Source organism: Geotrypetes seraphini, chromosome 12, assembly GCF_902459505.1.
Source record: "Geotrypetes seraphini chromosome 12, aGeoSer1.1, whole genome shotgun sequence".
In the NCBI taxonomy this organism is placed as follows: domain Eukaryota; kingdom Metazoa; phylum Chordata; class Amphibia; order Gymnophiona; family Dermophiidae; genus Geotrypetes; species Geotrypetes seraphini.
The window spans coordinates 27,758,367-27,778,887 of NC_047095.1; the positions used below are offsets into that span (position 1 = coordinate 27,758,367).

Sequence of the window (20,521 nt, forward strand, 5' to 3'; positions counted from 1 at the left end):
GGCAGACTGCCCCCACCCCTCCTCCCTTACTATGCCACTGCTTATTTGGCTAGGAGTTCCTCCTATGTTCAGCAGGACTAATCTGGCTAGGAGTGCCAGATTGCTAGTGCTCTAACTGATTAACACATGATTAGCACATGTGCCCTTGTTGCCTACATACTCATTGCCAAGCTCTAATGGGAAAGTGGCAAGTAGCCATTAATACTGACAGATCATCCATTTTATCTCTGCAGTCAAAATGGCCTTAGTGCTTGAGAATGACCTGCGTAAGGACATGTTAAGGCCAACTTTTACCGCAGTTTAGTAAAATGGCTCCTAAGTTATGTAGTGATATCATCAGAACCCTTCAGTTTTGCCATTCACTATCCCCCATCTCATGCTGCTTGTACAGCATGTTTATGTTGCTATAACTTGTTGGGAAAAATATTCAAATAATTTAGAAGTCTTTCCAAACATTGCTTTTTTTTTTTTTTTCTTTTTCTTCCTTATGTCTTTGAAACATGGGTGGTAGGACAGAAATCACTAATGTCATCATGTAATAATGCGTGAAACTGGTCCATTAGTTCTGCTGTTTCCGGTTTCCAGCTGCAGGCCTACAGTTCCAGCACTGGATCACAGTAATGTGAAAAGGCAGAGGGTTTTTCAAGAACAGAAACAAACTTGTTCCAGAAACAAGGAACATGGTGAATTAGTTGGTTTTAAATATTTGCTGAAAGGTGAACCTCAAAAAATAGATTTATACAAAACATTAAAAAAAGATTATGGTGCTTATTATATCCCGTCAAGATGGTGTATGCAACAAGAGATGCTGTAAAGACAGCGAGGTTACATCAAATCAGAAAGAATTGGGAAGGAGTGGGAAGACAGTGGTAGAGGGGGAACAGGGGGCGAGTAAGAAGAGGTAAGGGAAAAGCAGAATTGAAGGATCAGATAAATTTCCCAAATAAGTGGGTTTTTAGTGATTTTCTGAATGAATGGTAGATGGGTGCGTTCAGGATTAGGTCACTTAAGGTGTTGTTCCAGATCCCTGCTTGAAAGGAGAGTGTCCTGTTGAGGAATCTTTTGAATTTGCATCCTTTGGGAGAAGGAAATGTGACATGATAGAAGCCCTATGCGCGGTTTAGATGTGTAGTATTTGGCATTTAGATGCAAATATTGCAAACATGTCTAATTTCCAATTTTAAATGCTGGGATATATACATCTGTATGGTGAGTTGGTGTGGTCTGAATGTATTTAGGACAGGACTGGGGAGGAGCCAAAAAATAAGCACACATCAGCCGAAATCACTAAGGGTAAATTCTCAAAAGGTCACTAAAATTTAGGCACCAGGATGATGCAAAAGTCCTGCGTCACATGGTGAAATTTGAGTATTTAGTCATTTGAGACTCAGTTAACATAATTTAAGCTACTAACTGAACATAATTTTGTCTGAAAAGTATAATTCCATGTAATTTCATGAAATTTCTGGTAATTCCTTGATAACTGTGACTATTCAGTTACATCAGATTGATCAGAATGATTTTGATAACAGGCATAAGAGTTTGTGTGAAAATTGAATCAAGACTCACCAATCAGCAGTGTAGCATTTACAGCAAATCAGAAGTGATATTTTTGCAGCCAATCAGGATTAAGCTTCACTACATGGCGGGAAGTATACATTTCTGGTATTCCTGCAACTAGTATCATTCAAATTGATTGACCAGCGACATCAATAGCAATGAAGTCCAAATTTCAGTTCTTGTCAGCAGAGCACATGACTCGGGCCCAAAGAGTTCAGGGGAGCTTGGAATGCTGCCTGCTCCAATGACGTCGATGCACCTGCCTCCGGGCCGACTCCAGAAGTTCAAGTTCTGCCTCCTCCTACCTTGTTCATTATTCAGTGCAGCTGAACTCACAGTCTTCAAAAGGCCATGGGCAGCGATTTCTACATGCTGCCCGCAACTGACCCAGAAGCCTTTCTTCTGATGCTGGGATTTTGCATCAGAGGAAATGCTTCTGGGTTAGCTGTGTGCATCGTGTAGGAACCATTGCCTGTGACCTTTTGAAGACTGTGAGTTTGGCAGCATTGAATAATGAAGAAGGCAGGAGAAGGTGTTACTTGGCCTTCTGGAACTGATCACAGAGGTACACTTTCACAGGAGGGGGCAGAGGTGGGGAGGAGCCAGAGCAATGACAAGGCAGGGGCAGGCCCATGGAGAGGCGAGTTCAGGGAGCCCAGTGTACTTGCCTGCCTAGGAACCACCAAAGAATTAATCCTTCCCTGCTTGTCGGAGGAAAACCGGGTTCAAATAGTGGTTCTTGGTGAAGAGGGGTTTTCCAGCAGGCAGATTGTACACAGTACAGTGATCAGGGTGTTTCAGAAGAAGGAGACAGGAGGAACATAGGACAGACAGCGTTCAGGTCGACCAAGAAAGACAAGATACAGACAAGATTGAGTGTTGAGACGCACATCTGTTGGCAATAGGAAGCTGATGTCATCTCAGTTGCTGAGAGGACTGTCTGGGTGCCTGAATGGACTTTCCAAAACCTGGTAATTTGTCTGGGTTTTGGAAAGCCTGAACTCCAGCCACATATGGAGGGCCTCTGAGCATGTGCAGGTGACATCACACGCCCTCCAGACACGGCCCGGAGGTTGGAGAAGAAATACGAGACTTTGTGGGAGCGGGGACATAATGGGGCAGGGCTGGAGGCAGAACAGGGCAGGGCTAGAGGTGGAAAAAGGTGGGGCTGGGGGAGGAACAGGGCGGGGACATTTGTCCGGGTTTCTACACTGGAATATCTGGTAATCCTAGCGAGGTGGGAGAGGGATGCTCAATCACCTACTACACCAGATGGGTGAACAATTTTCTCAGTGCTCTACCAACTTTTCCAAATAGAGAGAGTGAGAGAGAGATGACAAGGCTTTTTTATACTTCCTAATCCTTTTGGGGAAATAATAATAATGTTTCAAGATAGCCAAATGGAGTAGAGAGGGAAATTGCATAACAAGTTCCCTTACAAGGTTTCCTCTGCACATCTCCAGACAGACTTTGGAGGACTCTAAAGGCCTTACCCTGTACCACTCAGTAAGTTGGCAAGATGGCATCCATCAGGAATCTCATTACATGACAAACTGTTCAGAGCACTCCATATATTGTCTCCTTTAAAAGCTCCAAATATCTAATGACACTACCCATATTGCAACCTGAGTGGCCTCAGAAAAATGAAACAAATCTGAAACTATAAATCATGTTTGTAGCATGGCTCACTAAATTTTCAGACAGGAAAGTGAAGCTTCCCAGAATTGCTGCACACAATGCCGCAGCCTCATTGAATTTTTTTTTTTTTCTTTTAAGAGATGTCAATTTATTTTACCCTTTATCTTTTTTTTCCTCTCTACCAAATCATCAGAGAGAAGAATATCCCAGTATCATGAATGATCGTAGGGAGATAAAAAGGAAGAATTCTTGTCATGAATAGAATGTCACTCAAGAGAATTCCACATAGCTACTGCAGAACATATATTATTTAATGTCCTCTAGGAGCCAATAGAAGACAAACTAAAAAGAACCGTTAAAAAAAATTAGCCAACAAAGAGCATATATAAATAATGTCCTCTTTCCTAACTCACGCACTTGGCTTGTAGGTTGTAGTACAAAAAGGTACAAAAGAACTCTTCGTTAAGGATGGAACACATTTCCGTTGCATAGGTAGAGTTGTAAGAGAGTGGACACTCAGAGATAACTTTGGTTCCCTTTTAGAAAGCTGTGGTAACGATGCTGCTGTGGTAAATGCAATGGAGAAAAAGTGGGGAGGGAACCATACACATCAACCCGAGAAAGAATTGAGCTTGTTTATTGAATACAGCATACATGTGGAGGGGCATAATAATAATAATAAAAAAAGTTTAAGTCCCATTTTGGCCTAAGGCCCTAGGCACCCAAAGTAGGCAGCAGAGAAATGTCCATTCTCTAAAAAAAAAAACATCCCAAATGTATTTTTTGTTTTGAGAATGACCTACCTGTACGTTCAGGTGTTTATCCGAACAAACAAAACTGTGGAAACTCAATGGTCACAGACCTAAAGTTGTAGTTTATTCAAAGAGTCTTAACAACAATAAAAACTAAAATCACAATACAATCTCTGTCCACATTAATCATCAAAGGACTCAACATGGGGCTAAACACGCCTTCTTCAGGGATACAGATGTAATAATGCAGTCTTTGAGAAATGTGGACAAAATCTAGAAAACCAATTGTAGTAAATGAGAGCTGAATGCAAAATAGCAGTGCTGGAAGCAGTACTAAAGCCGTTCAGGCGTTTCATCACCCAGACCGCCACTACATCTATTTGTAAGTTCTATTCCCGAAAAAATATTTGACCAAGTCCCAAACACCCAAAACAAGACCTTTTAGGCATGGGAGGGACCAGTCCTTTGCCTAAAACCATGATTCTCTAGCTGGCATCTGTCATAAGCGCCGGTTAGAGAATCGTGGAAATCTCCCCCCCCCCCCGCAACGATCACAGCAGGAGGGATACCCAGTCCCTCCTGCCCAAACCTGCCGTGATCCCCCACAATGTTCCCCAGCAGGAGGGATACCCAGTCCCTCCTATTGGACACCCCGAACCCTCCTGCAACGTTCTCCTATGGGAGGGATGCCCGCCCCAGACCCTCCTGCCAGACACCCCCAAACTCCTCCACAATGATCCCCAGCAAGAGGGATGCCCAGTACCTCCAACCAGCCCGACATAGCACCACGTTTCGCTATTACAGCGTCTTCAGGAGCTGAAACTGTTATGTTGTAGAAGTTGAAAACCTGCCACAGTTTCAGCTCTTGATGATGTTGTAATAGCGAAACGTAGTGCTACGTAGGGCTGGCTTGACACAGTCTGAACTGGAGTGAGAAGGCATTATAACAGCTTTGTCTAAGAATCAATATATGCTTGTTGGAACATTTGAGAATACTAGAGAAATGAAATAATACACACAGACTATGATGTGAAACAGCTTTATTTTCATCAGAAAAGGCTTGTGAATGGACTGAGTACAAGCTCCAGGTTTTCTTCCACTGTATTGTGGGATAATACGGATTTTAGTAATTGGAAGTGCAATATGGATTCATTTATGTTTAATGCATAATATAGTGTTAAGATTTATGTTATTAATAAAAATACAGTATATTTAAATTAAAAAAAACATGTCTAGTTATATTATATGCAATGAATATGCATGAGATCTTTTTTTGAGGTTATATGCATATTCATTGAGGAAATCTTGAAAACTCGACTGGATTGAGGACTGACATTTGACACCCTTGAATTAGCCAGTTATAGGCAAATTGTTTCTGAAAATGCCTAAAGTAATTAAAAGATTTAGTAAAATGAAAGTTCTATTCACATATGCAGTCTTTTAATATATTGAAAAGAGGAGGTGGAGGAGGAACAAAAAGAGAAATTTCTGCATTCTTTGGCAGGCACTTCAGTTTACATCAGACCCCTAGAAGTCATGTGCCTTCTATTTCCTCTTATTTAGGCATGTTATGACTTCCGTATGTTTTCAATTAAGAAAAAGAAAGTTGAGCAATCCCCACTAACGATTTCCCCACATTTTCTTTTTAAATAACCGATCAAATGTACTCTATTAAACTGCCTCATTATTCAGTACACGTCCTACGCGTCAGGCATTTCCTCGGACAACTAGCTTTGGGGAGAGATACCAAAGACGTTGTTCAGTTCCGGTTTACATCCGCGGTTGCTGCCTTCCAGTCTGCAATCCTGCCCAGTTGTAGCTTTCCTGGGCAGCTGCTGAAACTTCGTGCACAACTGAAAACACATCAGCTGTTGTCAAGATTTAAACAACAGCAGGTTGATACTGCTGACTTTTGGTTTTCAAGCCTGGACTCGAAGAAAGGTATTTTTGACTGTTGCTTGCTAGAGCTGGGTTGCACGCAGAATCTTTCATCTGTCAGCTTTGAACTTTTGCACAAAGTACAGGAGCAAAGTGTAAGAGAAGACACAGCAAGGAGTACCACTGACTTAGAATAGCTGTAGGGGAAAAGCCTCAGCACAAAGAGGCATTTCTCCGAAGAGAAAACACTATAGAATGGACCATAGCAATACATCTTTAGAAATTTGTACTGAATCTACCCCAGTTATTGAAGGTAACTATCTGTTCTTCACATTCCAGCTGCATAATGTAAGCAAAAGTACTGAAAGAAATAACTATAAACACGCTTTGGTCATTTAAATTTATTGCATTACATTTAGCAGACTAATGACATTCTGGAATTTCCCTTTTATTACAGAGAAAGATATTGGCTGGGAAATTTGGATTAGACTATTTCCCTCATATACATGCAGCAAACTGATATTTGCTGAACTCTACATAAATTTAAGACACACTGATATTGCTTCAAGGACCTTTAGTCATCTTGAAAGTAGCAGGAAGTGGTTATTGAAAGTCAAACAATAGTTACTATGTTGGTTAATGTGATTGATAAAAAAAAGACCAAATGACGTGCCCCATATGGGCAAGAAAAAGGAAAGTCACAGGAAATGAATTTTGTAATATTTTTCCTCAGGAAAAATGCATTGGCTCTATATTTCACAAATAAAATAAGATTTTCTTTAATAGTGGTTAGATATACTCGTAATTTATTTTTGTGAGGTAAATAATATAAACTCATATACTTCTTTCTTATGTGGAAAATGGCTAACTGCACAATTGTCTCAGTGATCTTCATATAAACCTCAGGCTTTTAAGCATATACATAACATGACCATATATCCCGTTTTGAATGGGACCATCCCATTTTTATGTAGCCATAGGTCCCGTTGTCCGCAAGCATAGCTCGGGATGCCAAAATATCCCTTTTTTAGGGCCCCGCTGAAGAAACAAGTACCGTAGCGAATACAGTTCCCCCCCCGGAATTTTTTAAAAATCCCGGCAGCTGCCTCCTGTTCCGATGTCTTCCGGGAGTGGCAGAGCTGTGCGCCTGCCTTGTGCGCCGCTCTGTTGCTGTCAGAAGACATCAGGATAGGAGGCAGCCGCTGGGATTAATAAAAGGTACCGGGGGGAGGGTCCAAGGTCCTGTCCCGTTTTGAGGAAGAAAATAAATGGTCGCGTTAAGCATACACCATTACAAATAGAGGACCACTCACATTAGTTTTACTTTCAGTTTCAGTTTACATATTTCTACTAGGAGAGAGAGAAATAAATGGAACCTAATCCATATTTTAGACATGTATAGGGCCCAGTATAGCCAAGGAAATGCAGGGTACTGGTTTGATATGGCATATTTGTAGTGAATGTGTCAAGTCTGCACACAATTTCTCCAGTACTTGGCTTGGGCACATGCCCAATTTTTTGTGCACAAGTTAACTGAGTAATGAACCAATTAATACTGATAACGGGGTGCTAATAATTAATTATTGGTACTAATTGGCAAGAATTAAAATTAACATGTGCACCTTGCTATTCTGTAAAGATGTGTGTGCAAATTTTTGGGCGCTAATCCAAAAAGGGTGCTCGGCAATGGGTGTTCCAAATATTTACGCATAACTGGTATAAATCCCTATGCCTAAATTAAGCACGGTATGTGGTAGGTGCTTTTCTGTAAACAATGCCCGACTGTAGTGCCAGTTCTAGAATGTTTCATCAAGTCAGGTGTCTTTCTCGATAGGAGAAGCCAGGTTATGAAATGTACTCCAGAACATGTACATTTAGTAGGAGTGTGGAACAATTTAGACGACTGTTCAAGACTAATTTATTTGTGAAGGAGTTTTGTTGCTGAACATAAGAACATAAGAAACGCCTTCGCCGGATCAGACCTAGGTCCATCTAGTCCGGCGATCCGCACACGCGGAGGCCCAGTTAGGTGCTCCTTATTGGAGACCTGGATTTCCCGTATCCCCCGATGTGATTTGCAAGAAGGTATGAATCCAACTTGCGCTTGAAACCCAGAACAGTAGTCTCTGCCACAACCTCCTCTGGGAGAGCATTCCAAGCACCCACCACTCGTTGTGTGAAACAGAACTTCCCGGCATTTGTCCTGAACCTGCTGCCGCTCATAATTTATCAAGGTGGGAGGGTTGAATTGTTGTTTTTGTTGACAAGTTCTCTATATAAGAAGATATATTTTTATTTGTAAATGTGAACAATTGTTATTGTTCTCTGTCCTATGAATAATTTGTATATGTATTACTTTAACCTGCCTAGGTGTTAGACGGGTGAGAAATTTTAAAATAAATAAATGGTGCTTAGTGCTCTTTTTTTCTGGCACCATATATAGATTTTGGTTCTAGCAATCTTCCTTATTCCCTACACTCGCATTCTGACAGGCCCCTCTGTATCTGTGAGCTCATTTTTTTTTAACTGTATTTTTTACTGAAATGTCTCACAGTTCCCTTGTTGTGAACCGCCTAGAACAGGGGTCTGCAACCTTTAAGACATAAAGAGCCACTTGGACCCGTTTTCGAAAAGAAAAAAAAAAACTTGGAGCCTCAAAACCATTATAAAACAAATCTAACACTGCATATATTGTTTCTTATCTTAATGCTATATACAGGATCATAAGAACATAAGAACATAAGCAGTGCCTCCACCGGGTCAGACCATAGGTCCATCCTGCCCGGCAGTCCGTTCCCGCGGCGGCCCTAACAGGTCCCGACCTGTCTGAATCACCAGAAGGGGCTCCCTTGCCACCTTGGTTTCTCATTGAAGTCCTATCTTCCCATCGTAGTCCTAACCCTCCGGTCTTGCACATGCACGACCTGTTGGGTTTCTATACTTATTACCTGGTTAGCTTTCTATACTTGTGTTACATTCCAGCTCCTCCCTCAGTATCCCACTATCCCTTTATCCCTCAGGAATCCGTCCAATCCCTGTTTGAATCCCTGTACCGTACTCTGCCTGATCACTTCCTCCGGTAGCGCATTCCAAGTGTCCACGACCCTTTGGGTGAAAAAAAACTTCCTTGCATTTGTTTTGAACCTATCTCCCTTCAGTTTCTCCAAATGCCCCCTCGTACTTGTTGTCACTAAATTGAAAATAAAATCATTTTTCCTACCTTTGCTGTTTGGTGATTTCATGAGTCTCTGGTTGCACTTTCTTCTTCTGACTGTGCATCCAATCTTTCTTCCTCCAGACCTCATTCTCTCCCCCAACTTTTTCTTTCTGTCTCCCTGTCAGCCCCCTTTCTTTCTTTCTCCGTGCCCTCCCCCAAGCCACTCGGTTTGCTGCCACCGCCATCGGGGAATAGCCCCCAAGCCACCGCCGTCCCAAGCTTTCCCTGCAGAAGCGTCGCGCTGACCAGCATTCCACTCCCTGATGTCAATTCTGACGTAGGAGAGGAAGTTCCGGGCCAACAAGGCATTTCTCCTCATTCCATCCAGCCTGAGCCCCATCTCTCCTTGATCCAGCATTTCCCTTCTGTGTTTGTCAGAATTACCATTCCACCTATTTTCCAGCATCACCCTTCTTTGTGTCCATCTCACTATATCTTCCTTTCTTTCAGCCTCCTGTATGTTTCCTCTCCTCCAGACCTCATTCTCTCCCCAAATTTTTTCTTTCTGTCTCCCTGTTCCCCCTGGCCCACGGGACTCCCACGGGGATGCCCCCCTGACCCACGGGACTCCCACGGGGACGCCCCCTGGCCCACGGGACTCCCACGGGGATGAAAACAGCCTACCTAAATTCTGGCGATGCAGGCATGCAGCTTACAAGTCCGGCGTCGCGGCGGGAAATAGCCATGCTGAGCAGTGAGCTCAGCACGTACACAGATGAAAGCCTTGCTTGCTGATTGGTCTGGCGGCGGGGCGGGGCCGCCGGACCAATCAGCAAGCAAGGCTTTCATCTGTGTACGTGCTGAGCTCACTGCTCAGCATGGCTATTTCCCGCCGCGACCGGACTTGTAAGCTGCATGCCTGCGTGACACACTACCGGAGCCGCGGCAAAGGTGGAAAAGAGCCGCGGGTTGCCGACCCCCGGCCTAGAACTACTGGTGGGGCGGTATACAAGAAAATAAATTATTATTATTATTATTATATACCAGCCAGCCTCTCTCTTAATCCTTTTTCTTACACTAATATAGAACACAGCAATCCATCTGATTTTGAAATTGAAAAAAATTGGACCATATAACACTCTACTATAATGTGCTCCACTGGCTCCCTATGGAAGCAAGCGTACAGTTTAAGTTTGGTTGTCTGTGCTATAAAGTGATATTTGGTATGGCTCCGGCTTATTTAGTAGATCAATTCATTTTCTCTCGTCACAGAAGTTCCACTCGAATAGCTACACTTTTTGATTTTCCAACGCCCAAAGGCTGCCACTCTAAAAGATATCACAACCGATTATTGTCATTTCAAGTACCTATTTGGGATGCAGACTTTCGTCAGTTATTCTTGACATCTGCATCATATCAAAACTTTAGGAAATTGTTAAAGACTTATTTATTTAGGACATTTTTGAAAGACTGAATTTGCATTTCATGCTGTGTTTGTAGCGGTTTTTCATTTTGTTAAACTGCATAGATCCGAAGGGTAATGCGGCATACAAATGCTATGTTATTGGTTGGCCTCATGGAACTTGCACTCACAAGCTAAATCTCTTGCTTCCTGCAGTCTCATGTGCTCACAGACCAGCCATCTGACTAGTCCTCTGCACTCACATTCTGGCTGGCCACTCTTTCCCCCTCCCCTTCATATAATGGTCATATTCTTAATCCTCATTGCTCAACATTGGTCAGTTTGTTGGTGTCCATAGAATACTCACATGCATAAGAATAGCCTTACTGGGTCAGACCACTGGTCCATCAACCTAGTAGTCCGTTCACATGGTGGCCAATCCAGGCCAAAATCCCTGTTATCAATCTAGGGAAAGCAGTGGCTTCCCCCCTATGTCTTTCTCAATAACAAACTATGGACTTTTCCTCCAGGAAATTGTCCAAAGCTTTCTTAAAACCAACTACGCTATCTGCTCTTACCACAACCTCTGGCAGCGCGTTCCAGAACTTAACTATTTTCTGAGTGAAAAAATATTTCCTCCTATTGGTTTTAAAAGTATTACTCTGTAACTTCATCAAGTGTCCCCTAGTCTTTGTAAATCTTGATGCAGTAAAATATCGATCTACTTGTACCCATTCTACACCACTCAGGATTTTGTAGACTTTGATCATATCTTCCCTCAGCCGTCTCTTTTTCAAGCTGAAGAGCCCTAACCTCTTTAGTCTTTTCTCATACGAGAGGAATTCCAACATCCTTTATCATCTTGGTTACTCTTCTTTGAACCTTTTCTATTGCCGCTATATCTTCTTTGAGATGAGACCAGAACTGAACGAAATACTCAAGTGAGGTCGCATCATTGAGATATACAGAGGCATTATAACATTCTTAGTCTTGTTAACCATTAATTCCTAGCATCTTTGTTTTCTTAGCCGCCGCCGCATATTGGGTAAAAGGTTTCAGTGTATTGTCCGCGATGACACCCCAAATGGACCCTAGCATCCGGTAACTATGATTTGGATTATTCTTCCCAATGTGCATCATTTTGTATTTGTCCACATTAAATCTCATCTGCCAGCAAAAGTACAAAATTTCAAAAGGAAAAACTCATAACCTTTCGCACATTTCTACATTGTATCATCATCCACTGAACATTTTCTTTGTCAAAGCATAACGATGGCAATAATAGATGTCCTCTCAAAGACAGTTCACATAACTAATAAGCAGTGAATGATTGGTTGATGTTTAATAAATTTATTTTAAATCTTACGACAACAGAATTGATGCTAATCGGAAGGGTTGAGGATCCATTGTGGCCATAAGTTGTTGAAGTGGATATGATGGTTCTCCCAATACATAAGAAGATGAAAATTTTAGGTGTATCAATGAAAGAACAGGTTTTGTGTGTTATTAAGTTTACCCCTTTTTCAAATGTGACTTTTGAATAGATTGAAACCAAAGCTTTCGTCTTATGATTTTCAACTTGTAGTCCAACGCATTGTACTACAGAGGTTGGATTATTGCAATGCTTTGTACTTGGGAATCTGTGACTACAATTTTTTGACATGAATCACCAGCACCGTAGATTCAACCTCTTAATGCCCAGATCCTCAGAGGCACCACCTGGGGCTCAAATAGTTTCATTGTCCCTGGCTTCACGTGCCAACTCGTCACTGGATCATGTAATACTTATTTTGTGATTATTCTTCAAGGTATTTTAGAATAGTGCTAATTACATCACTGTGAGTAAAGTGAAAGCAATACTTAGCTTGTGTCTGCCGCTAGGGTGTATCACTGACATGACATGTTTCGTTGGGTTGCTTTATCAAGGTGTCAGCCCTAGTAATCTTTCTCGCCTCTCTCCTGACCACTTGGTAATGGCATCTTGCAGGTATAGAGCTTTGGAGCAGCGCATTTGATTTTTGGAAGTAGTAGATTTGAACGTTTTCCCTACTACTACTACTATTATTATTTCTAGATTGCCACCAGACGTATGCAGCACTGAACAGATTCACAAATGAGATAGCCCTGCTCGAATGAGCTTACAATCTAAATATAGTGTTCCCCCACGAATTCGCGGTCTGCTCCGACCGCCTCTTCCTGTAGTAAAGTCGGGCTACACCAATCAGGAGCTGCGTGTCAAAGCCCGACTTTACTACAAGAAGAGGCAGTCAGAGCAGACTGCAAGTGATTTTTTTCACCCACCGGTGCTCCTGCACTCTCCTGCCTCCCCTGCCTTTTGAGAGGTGAAAAACCTCAGAAGCCCCACAAATTTTGGGGGAGTACTGTATACAAAACAGACAAACAGGATGCCAGGGTGGGGGATACAGTTAAGGGGGATGGTTAATCTGCTGGCTAGGGTGGTAAGCAGTGGGCAGTGGGAAGTAGGGTTATGAATTGAAGGGTATATCAATAAGGTGGGTTTTCATTCTACTTTTAAACAAGGTAAGGAAAGAGGTTTAATGGACAAACTCAGGTAGTTTATTCTAGGCGTATGGGGAAGCTAGATGAAAGAAACGAAGTCAGGAATTGGCAGTGGAGGAGAAGGGTACAGATAAAAGCAGCTTATCTGAGGAATAGTGTTCTCAGGGAGGTGTATAAGGAGAGATAAGAGAGGAGAGATACTGAGGAGTTGCATGTGTCATGAACACATTTGTAGTTTAGTAAAGCGAAGTTACTTACCTGTAACGGGAGTTCTCTGTGCCGAATTGGGAATGTTAGATAATGTCACCAAAATGTGGCTGACTTAAGACTGCTTGTCCATGGAGAATAGGAGTTTGAACTGTATACAGAGGTGGATAGGGAGCCAATGAAGTAATTTGAGGAGAGGGGTAAGGTGAGTGTAGTGAGGTTGGTAGAAGATAGAAGATAAATCATGCAGCTGAGTTTTGCACTGCTTGCAGGGGGGAGAGGTAGTTTAGTAGGAGACCTGTTAGAAGTAAATTGCATTAGGACCTGAAGGCTCCAAAGCCTTCTGGTCTCGCTCTCTCCGAGATTCTCAGATTCAGAATCTCGGAGAGAGCGATACCAGAAGGCTTTGAGCATGTGCAAATGCTCAAAGCCCAGTCCAGCCCGGCACAGGGAAGAAGGGGGATCTCCCTTGCACCGCCCAGCCCAGCCCAGCCCAACGAGGGAGGATCTTCAGGCACTGGCACGTCCTGTGCATTGGTGCTGGTGCGGGTGCCCAATCGGGTAAGATGTCTTTGCGGTGCTAGGGGGGATGTAGGATCATGGAGGAGGGGGGGGGGTGACGCGAGCGGGAGGGAGGATGCCGGTTCGCAGGCCAGAAGAGGGAGTAGGCGGGAGGAGGTTTTAGCAGCATGCTCGGTATATGCATGTGCGTGCTATATAGAATTTTTTTTACAGAAATGCTTTGGACCTGCACGCTATACGCGTATGCGTGTTATACACATATGCACGTTATATGTGTGAAAATACGGTATTACTTTTATTAAAAAAACAGTCTCCCATACAAAAACTAAAGAGCAACAAGTGAAAAATGTTGTGCTATTCAAAATATTCCCAGATGGCCACTGTGTGCTGCAGTGTGAAATCTTATACAGTAGGTTCACAAATCATGTGGTCTCACTCAAGTTCTTATAAGCTAAAAAGGAAAAGTGCCAGCCTATTTGATGTTAAAAAAAAAAAAAAGTTTGCCATTCAATATTGGCATTTAAGCCAACAGGTCCACTAGACTGAAGGTGGTAGATCCACCTCTGCTCCCTGCTGATGATGATGGCGTTTAAAACCACCGCCATGGAAAGTAGGTTCAAGCTTCTCAGTGATCCAACATTTCAAATTTGCAGACTGATGGTTCAGTTTTCACACAATATTGCTCCATCGGGACTTCGAGCTTCTGATGAGAAAGACAATACAGGCAGTCCCCGAGTTACAGACACCTGACTTAAGTACGACTCATATTAAAGAACACAGTCGTGGTTTCAATTGATTTAAATAAGCAGGCTTTCCAGTGGCATAGACTCCTACATGTCTCCTGCAGCAGATTCAGGAATGATGCATGACCACATTAAAAACAGTGTATGGTTGTGCAAGCTGTACCTTAGAGGGAACACTGGCTCTTTTGTCACCTGGGAACAGAAGTAAGCAGCAAGAATCTTAAAATCTACAAGTTCTCGGTTACAAACAAATCCAACTTAAGAACAGCTTTAAAACTCATTCTTAACCCAGGGATTGCCTGTATTTATGCTCGACTGTGCGTGTTTTAAAGATCCTTGATGTTTGGCCTATACTGTATATAACTTATTATGAGGGCAGTGCAGAACATAAAAACTCCAGCAGCAGTGATCCACAGAGCAACCCTGCTTCCAACACCAGCACTTCTCTCCACTGCGGCCTACCCCAGCAGAAACAGGAAGCTATTAGAGAGGGCGGGCCACAGTGTGGAGAAGTGTCGGAGTCAGTGGTAGGGCCATTCTGTGAATCACCTTTGTGACAAATCTAAAGGCAGATACGGGGGTGGGGGTGGGGAGGGGAGAGAAGAATTAGATGCCGGGAAGGAGAGCAGCAGAGATAGCCAACCAGCAGGAAGACTGGCCGTAAGCAAGATGCCATTCCCTCAAGAGTGCTGCCTGAGGCCATCAACTCAGTTGTCGCCATTATAGGGCCGCCCCTGTCTATTACACAATGTTTGCCGTTCCATGTCTACCGTGCTAGGTTTTATCATGCTATGTGTCATACTGTCGTGTCATACTTGGTTAGCCGTGCTTGTAATACTATACTCACCATACCATGTTTTGTCATGTTTTTACCATGCTTTGTTAATTTTTGCCATCTTTGTCAGACAATGTTCTGCCATGCCATGTTTGCCATCACTATGTATAAGCATGCTTTATTATATATGTAAACTTGTAACCCATTATGAGCTCTTCTAGAAGGATGGGATATAAAACCAAATAAAAAAATATGGCTGCTGGCCTGGCGAAGGTGGCCTGTGAGAAATGAGATGAGATGGCCGTAGTCCAGTTCCAGAGAGCACATGCATTACTGCTCATGTTAGACGCCTGTGAATTCTGATTCACACTCCATCACTGACTTGTGATGACAACACAGCATGCGTCAGAGAAAATCACACAGGGAAGAAGGACTATAAGCTGATTGCTTTCCTTATTTCTTTTGTCCAGAGCAAGGGATCAGATTGTGCTTTCTTTAAGAAATAAAATGTCTTTCTCTAATTTATAAGAACATAAGAAAAGCCTTCACCGGATCAGACCGAGGTCCATCCAGTCCGGTGATCCGCACACGCGGCGGCCCATTTAGGTACTCCTGATTGGAGACCCAGATATACCGTAGCCCTCAATATGATTTGCAAGAAGGTGTGCATCCAACTTGCGCTTGAATCCCAGAACAGTAATCTCTGACACAACATCCTCCGGGAGAGCATTCCAAATTCCCAACACGTGCTGTGTGAAAAAGAACTTCCTGATATTCGTCCTGAACCTGCTGCCACTCAGTTTCAGTCTATGACCTCTTGTCCGTGTCACATCCGAAAAAGTTAGTAATGCTGCTTCTTGGTCTATAAGATATGGTATATAATTTGATACTTGAAAGTGTATAGCTACCAGGTTATAAGTAATCAGTAATCCATAACTTATTCCTTCATTAGCCCCTGCTGGGAATTATTACTATTTGAAGGTTTGCCACAAAATTTCTGCATTTCACAATGGACAGGTATATAAAATGCTGAATTCTTCCATGTTTTCTGTCACTGTCTTAAAAAACTAATGCAGGTAGACATTAGTCTGTTGTGATTAGATTATAAAAGAAAGTTCTTTAAATAGACAGAAATTTTAAATACAAGAAAGATGAGTCATTTTGGAAAACTTGGAATGTCTACCCATCAGCTTCACTTCAGTAGATTTTACTTCCCAAACAGTTTTGCTACCTGCCCAGTGAGGGGAAAACAGTTGTTGTTTTTTTTGTCAATTCAGATAGTATCAGCCTGTGCTAAAAGCTGTCATGCACAGGACCTGAGTTTGATTCCTGTTCCTGTCTTCCCCTCCCAGGATCAGCCGGTGCAGCGCAGGAAGGGAATCATAGCCCTTATGCAATGGTGACACCTAGTGACCAGATTCAGGACAACGAAAATGAAGGCAGATAAAGACCATCTCCTGGATTTTATATATGGTACTAAAAATTGCGTGCACAAATTTGGGCATGTGTGCAATTGAATTGAGTAAACAATCCAATTAGTGTAAATAATTCAGTGCTAACAATCAATTATTAGTGTTAATTGTCAATTTAGATTTTCACATGCATCTTACTAACATTATTCCAGGGTCTCAAACTTTTTTTTTTAGTTCTGGTACACTAAAACAGAGGGAATGTTTTTCGTGGCACATTAGTGAAATTATAAAATTGCAAAACCACCCAAAAATTAAATTTGAGAGTTATTTATTTAAAGTTCTTTAAGCTATGTATCTCATGCTTCCTGTTTTGTTTGCGCGTAATCTTGGGGTCATCTTCGACTTCTCTCTCTCCTTCACTGCCCAGATACAACACATCACTAAAACCTGCCGCTTCTTCCACTATAAAATTACCAAAATCTGGCCCTTCCTCTCTGAGCACACTATCACAACACTTATCCACACCTTCTTCACCTCACACTTAGACTACTGCAACTCGCTGCTCAGGCCTAGCCATCTCGCTCCCCTTAAATCCATCCAGAATTCAGTTGCATGACTCATATGCCAGGAAAACAGCCAAATTCTAAAGTCACTTCATTGACCTCTTCTAAAGTCACTTCATTGACTTCTCATCCATTTCCGAATACAATTCAAACTCCTCTTACTGATCTACAAATGCACTCACTCAGCTGCCCTCACTATCTCTCTTCACTTATCTCCCCTTTTGTCCCCCCCTCATACTCTTCTCATCAACTGCTGAAATCCAGACTCCGTCCCTTCTACGTTGCTGTGCCGTATGCTTGGAACAAGCTGCCCAAATCCCTTTGGCGGGCTCAGTCTCTGGCAGTGGTCAAGGCCCAGTTAAAAGCCCACCTCTTTGAGAGTGCTTTCGACTCCTAACTCCTCTCATTTTTGGTTCTGCATCCCCAGCCCTATATGTTATGCCTGTCTGTCCAAGTCAGATTGTAAGCTCTTCCGAGCAGGGACAGTCTATAAATGTCAAAATGTACAGTACTGCGTACATCTTTTAGCACTATATAAGTAATTAGTAGTAATAATGGTGAAACAAAAGAAGATAGAATAGAATTGCTAATCAATGTGATGTAAGTGCTTGTTTTTGAGTGCAAATTAACTCAAAACATGGCTCAATAATCGATAAGTAAACATATATTTCATCATTCATCATCTGCAGTCATTCTTTTTTTTTCCAATTTAATTTCTGTCAGAGCTGAAAATCCGAATTTGCAAAGATAAGAAGACCCAAACGGTAACAAAGCCTTGATTGCTTTGTTGCTCATGTTAGGATAACTACTGCATAAAAAATAAAATTACGTGCTGTTAGTTTTTAAGGACCAATCACGTCAAAGAATGAGGCTTGTCTGGACGGTTGTATCCTTACGCACATAGACACTCATAACACTGACAGACTCTTGCATAGGCGATGCACATGTCATCTATTGTAATGTATACTTATGAAGAGAATTTTTTTAAAATAAAGTAAAATTCTGGAATCTCTCGTGGAACACCCGGAATCTCTTTGGGGGGCACACCCCTGTGCCATGGCACACAGTTTGAGAGACAAGTTTCAAGTTTTATTTTGGTTTGATGAATCGCTTATTTAATTTACTAAGCGAAATACAACTTTAATAAAAAGTATAGGCATGCGATAAATATACCATTTAATTTTTAAAATAATAGGTTAGACTGACGGACTTAAAGACTAATTGATACATAGGGTAAGAAAGGGCTGAACTACAATTCAATCTTTTAGAAAAAAGAAGAGAACATGAATGGAAAGAACATTAGGGAGGGGAGAGTGAAAACTGAGGAAAAGCTAAAATAAACTTTGAACATAATTAAAGATTAAAAGCATCTTTAAAAAGAAAACTCTTTAAAACGACTCAAATCATTTTCTTCTCTTATAGTTGAGGCAAGGTATTCCATAGTTGAGGAGCCATTACTGAGAACATATCATGTCGACGAGTTCCAATAATTTTCAAGGAGGGGACTGCTATAAGTTTTAGATTAGTGGACCGAAGGGAACGCGACATATTGTGTGGGATAAGTAAATTATTAATAAATTGAGGTTCATTAGTAGCCAAAGTTTTAAATACTAAAAGTAAGATTTTAAAAGTAATGCGGTGATTAACTGGGAGCCAGTGGGATTTGATCAGAAAGGGAGTGACATGATCATATTTTTTGCCATTATGAATCAGTTTAACGGCAGTATTTTGGATTATCTGAAGACGCCTCTTTTCTTTTTGTGTAATATTTATTAATAAAGAATTACAATAATCAAGTTTAGTGATAATTAAAGAATGAATTAATATATTTAGTGATTTTGGCTCTAGAAACTTAGAAATCGAGCGAATCATTCGTAGCCTATAAAAACAAGATTTAACGGTGTTGCTTACATGTTCATGGTAAGACAGTCTTTCATCAATGATGACACCCAGTATTTTTAAAGATGTTACTGACTCTAAATGGATATTATCTAGGGTGAATGGGGCACTTGGGCTTATATCATTTTTCCATGGGAAAAGTAATGCTTTTGTTTTCTGAATGTTTAGGGCTAACATATTGGAATTAAGCCATTGCTTAACCTTCACTATCTTTCTATTAATCTCGATTATTTCGTCTTTATTTTCTGGATTTAGAGGATTTAAAGTTAAATATCATCAGCGTATGAAAAGGTGGTGAAGCCTATGGACTGACATAAACTTAGTAAAGGGGATAGAAAAATATTGAATAATAGTGAAGATAGAATGGAACCTTGGGGAATACCATAATTACGAGTGTAAGGATTAGAGACAGTATCCTTAAAGGTAACTATAGATGATCGATTAGAGAGAAAAGAATTAAACCAGTCAAGTATTTGGTCACAGACACCTATAGACTTCAGTCTTTCAAGAAGTAATATTCTGTAAAGATGCACATCTTTTAGTGTGTAGCTAAAAAGGGGTGTGTGGCAATGAGAGGACCATGGGTAGTCTAGGGGCATTCACTAAAGATGAGTGCAGTATTATAACATTTGTGGGATCCACACCTATTTTATGCTTAGAAACATAGAAACATAGAAAGATGACGGCAGAAAAGGGCCATAGCCCATCAAGTCTGCCCACACTACTGACCCACCCCAATAAGTCTAGATGCTAGTGAATCGTCTTACGTAGGGATCCCATGTACATGTCCCATTTGCTCTTAAAGTCAAGCACGCCTGTGGCCTTGACTACCTGCACCGGAAGCTTATTCCAGTGATCTACCACACTTTCCGTGAAAAAATACTTCTTGGTGTCACTCCTAAATTTCCCCCCTTTGAGTTTAAGCGGATGCCCTCTTGTGGTCGAGGGTCCCCTGGGGAAGAGGATGTCATCTTCCACCTCGACACGTCCTGTGATGTATTTAAATGTCTGAATCATGTCCCCCCTCTCCCTGCGCTCCTCAAGAGTGTAGAGCCGCAGTCTGCTCAGTCTCTCTTCGTACGAGAGTCCCTTGAATCCCAAGATCGTCCTAGTGGCCATCCGCTGAACCGACTCGACTCTAAGCACGTCCTTACGGTAATGTGGCCTCCAGAATTGCACACAGTATTCCAGATGAGGTCTCACCATGGTCTTGTACAGCGGCATTATGACTCCTGGTTTCCGACTGACGAAACTTCTATTGATACATCCCATCATTTGCCTTGCCTTGGATGTGGCCTTCTCTACCTGCTTGGCAGCCTTCATGTCTGCACTGATGACTACTCCCAAATCTCTTTCTACTGAGGTTCTAGCTAATGTTACTCCATTTAAGGTGTAAGTTCTGCACGGATTTCTGCTACCGAGGTGCATGACCTTACACTTCATAGCATTGAAGCCTAGCTGCCATGTCGAGGACCAGTTTTCCAACGTACGAA

At 41.9% G+C, this 20,521-nt stretch overlaps 1 protein-coding gene across 8 annotated transcripts in view; it reads left to right on the forward strand.

Moving 5' to 3' along the window:
• The first annotated feature begins 5,757 nt into the window (after window positions 1–5,757).
• LOC117346714 overlaps window positions 5,758–20,521 on the forward strand; it is a 574,004-nt gene continuing 559,240 nt past the window's right edge. For 2 of the 8 annotated variants that reach the window (XM_033916749.1, XM_033916751.1), the window contains exon 1: window positions 5,910–6,141. In XM_033916749.1, the coding sequence (XP_033772640.1) occupies window positions 6,084–6,141 (58 nt within the window). In that variant the 5' untranslated portion in view covers window positions 5,910–6,083. The other 6 variants (XM_033916745.1, XM_033916750.1, XM_033916743.1 and 3 more) reach the window with 4 other exon arrangements.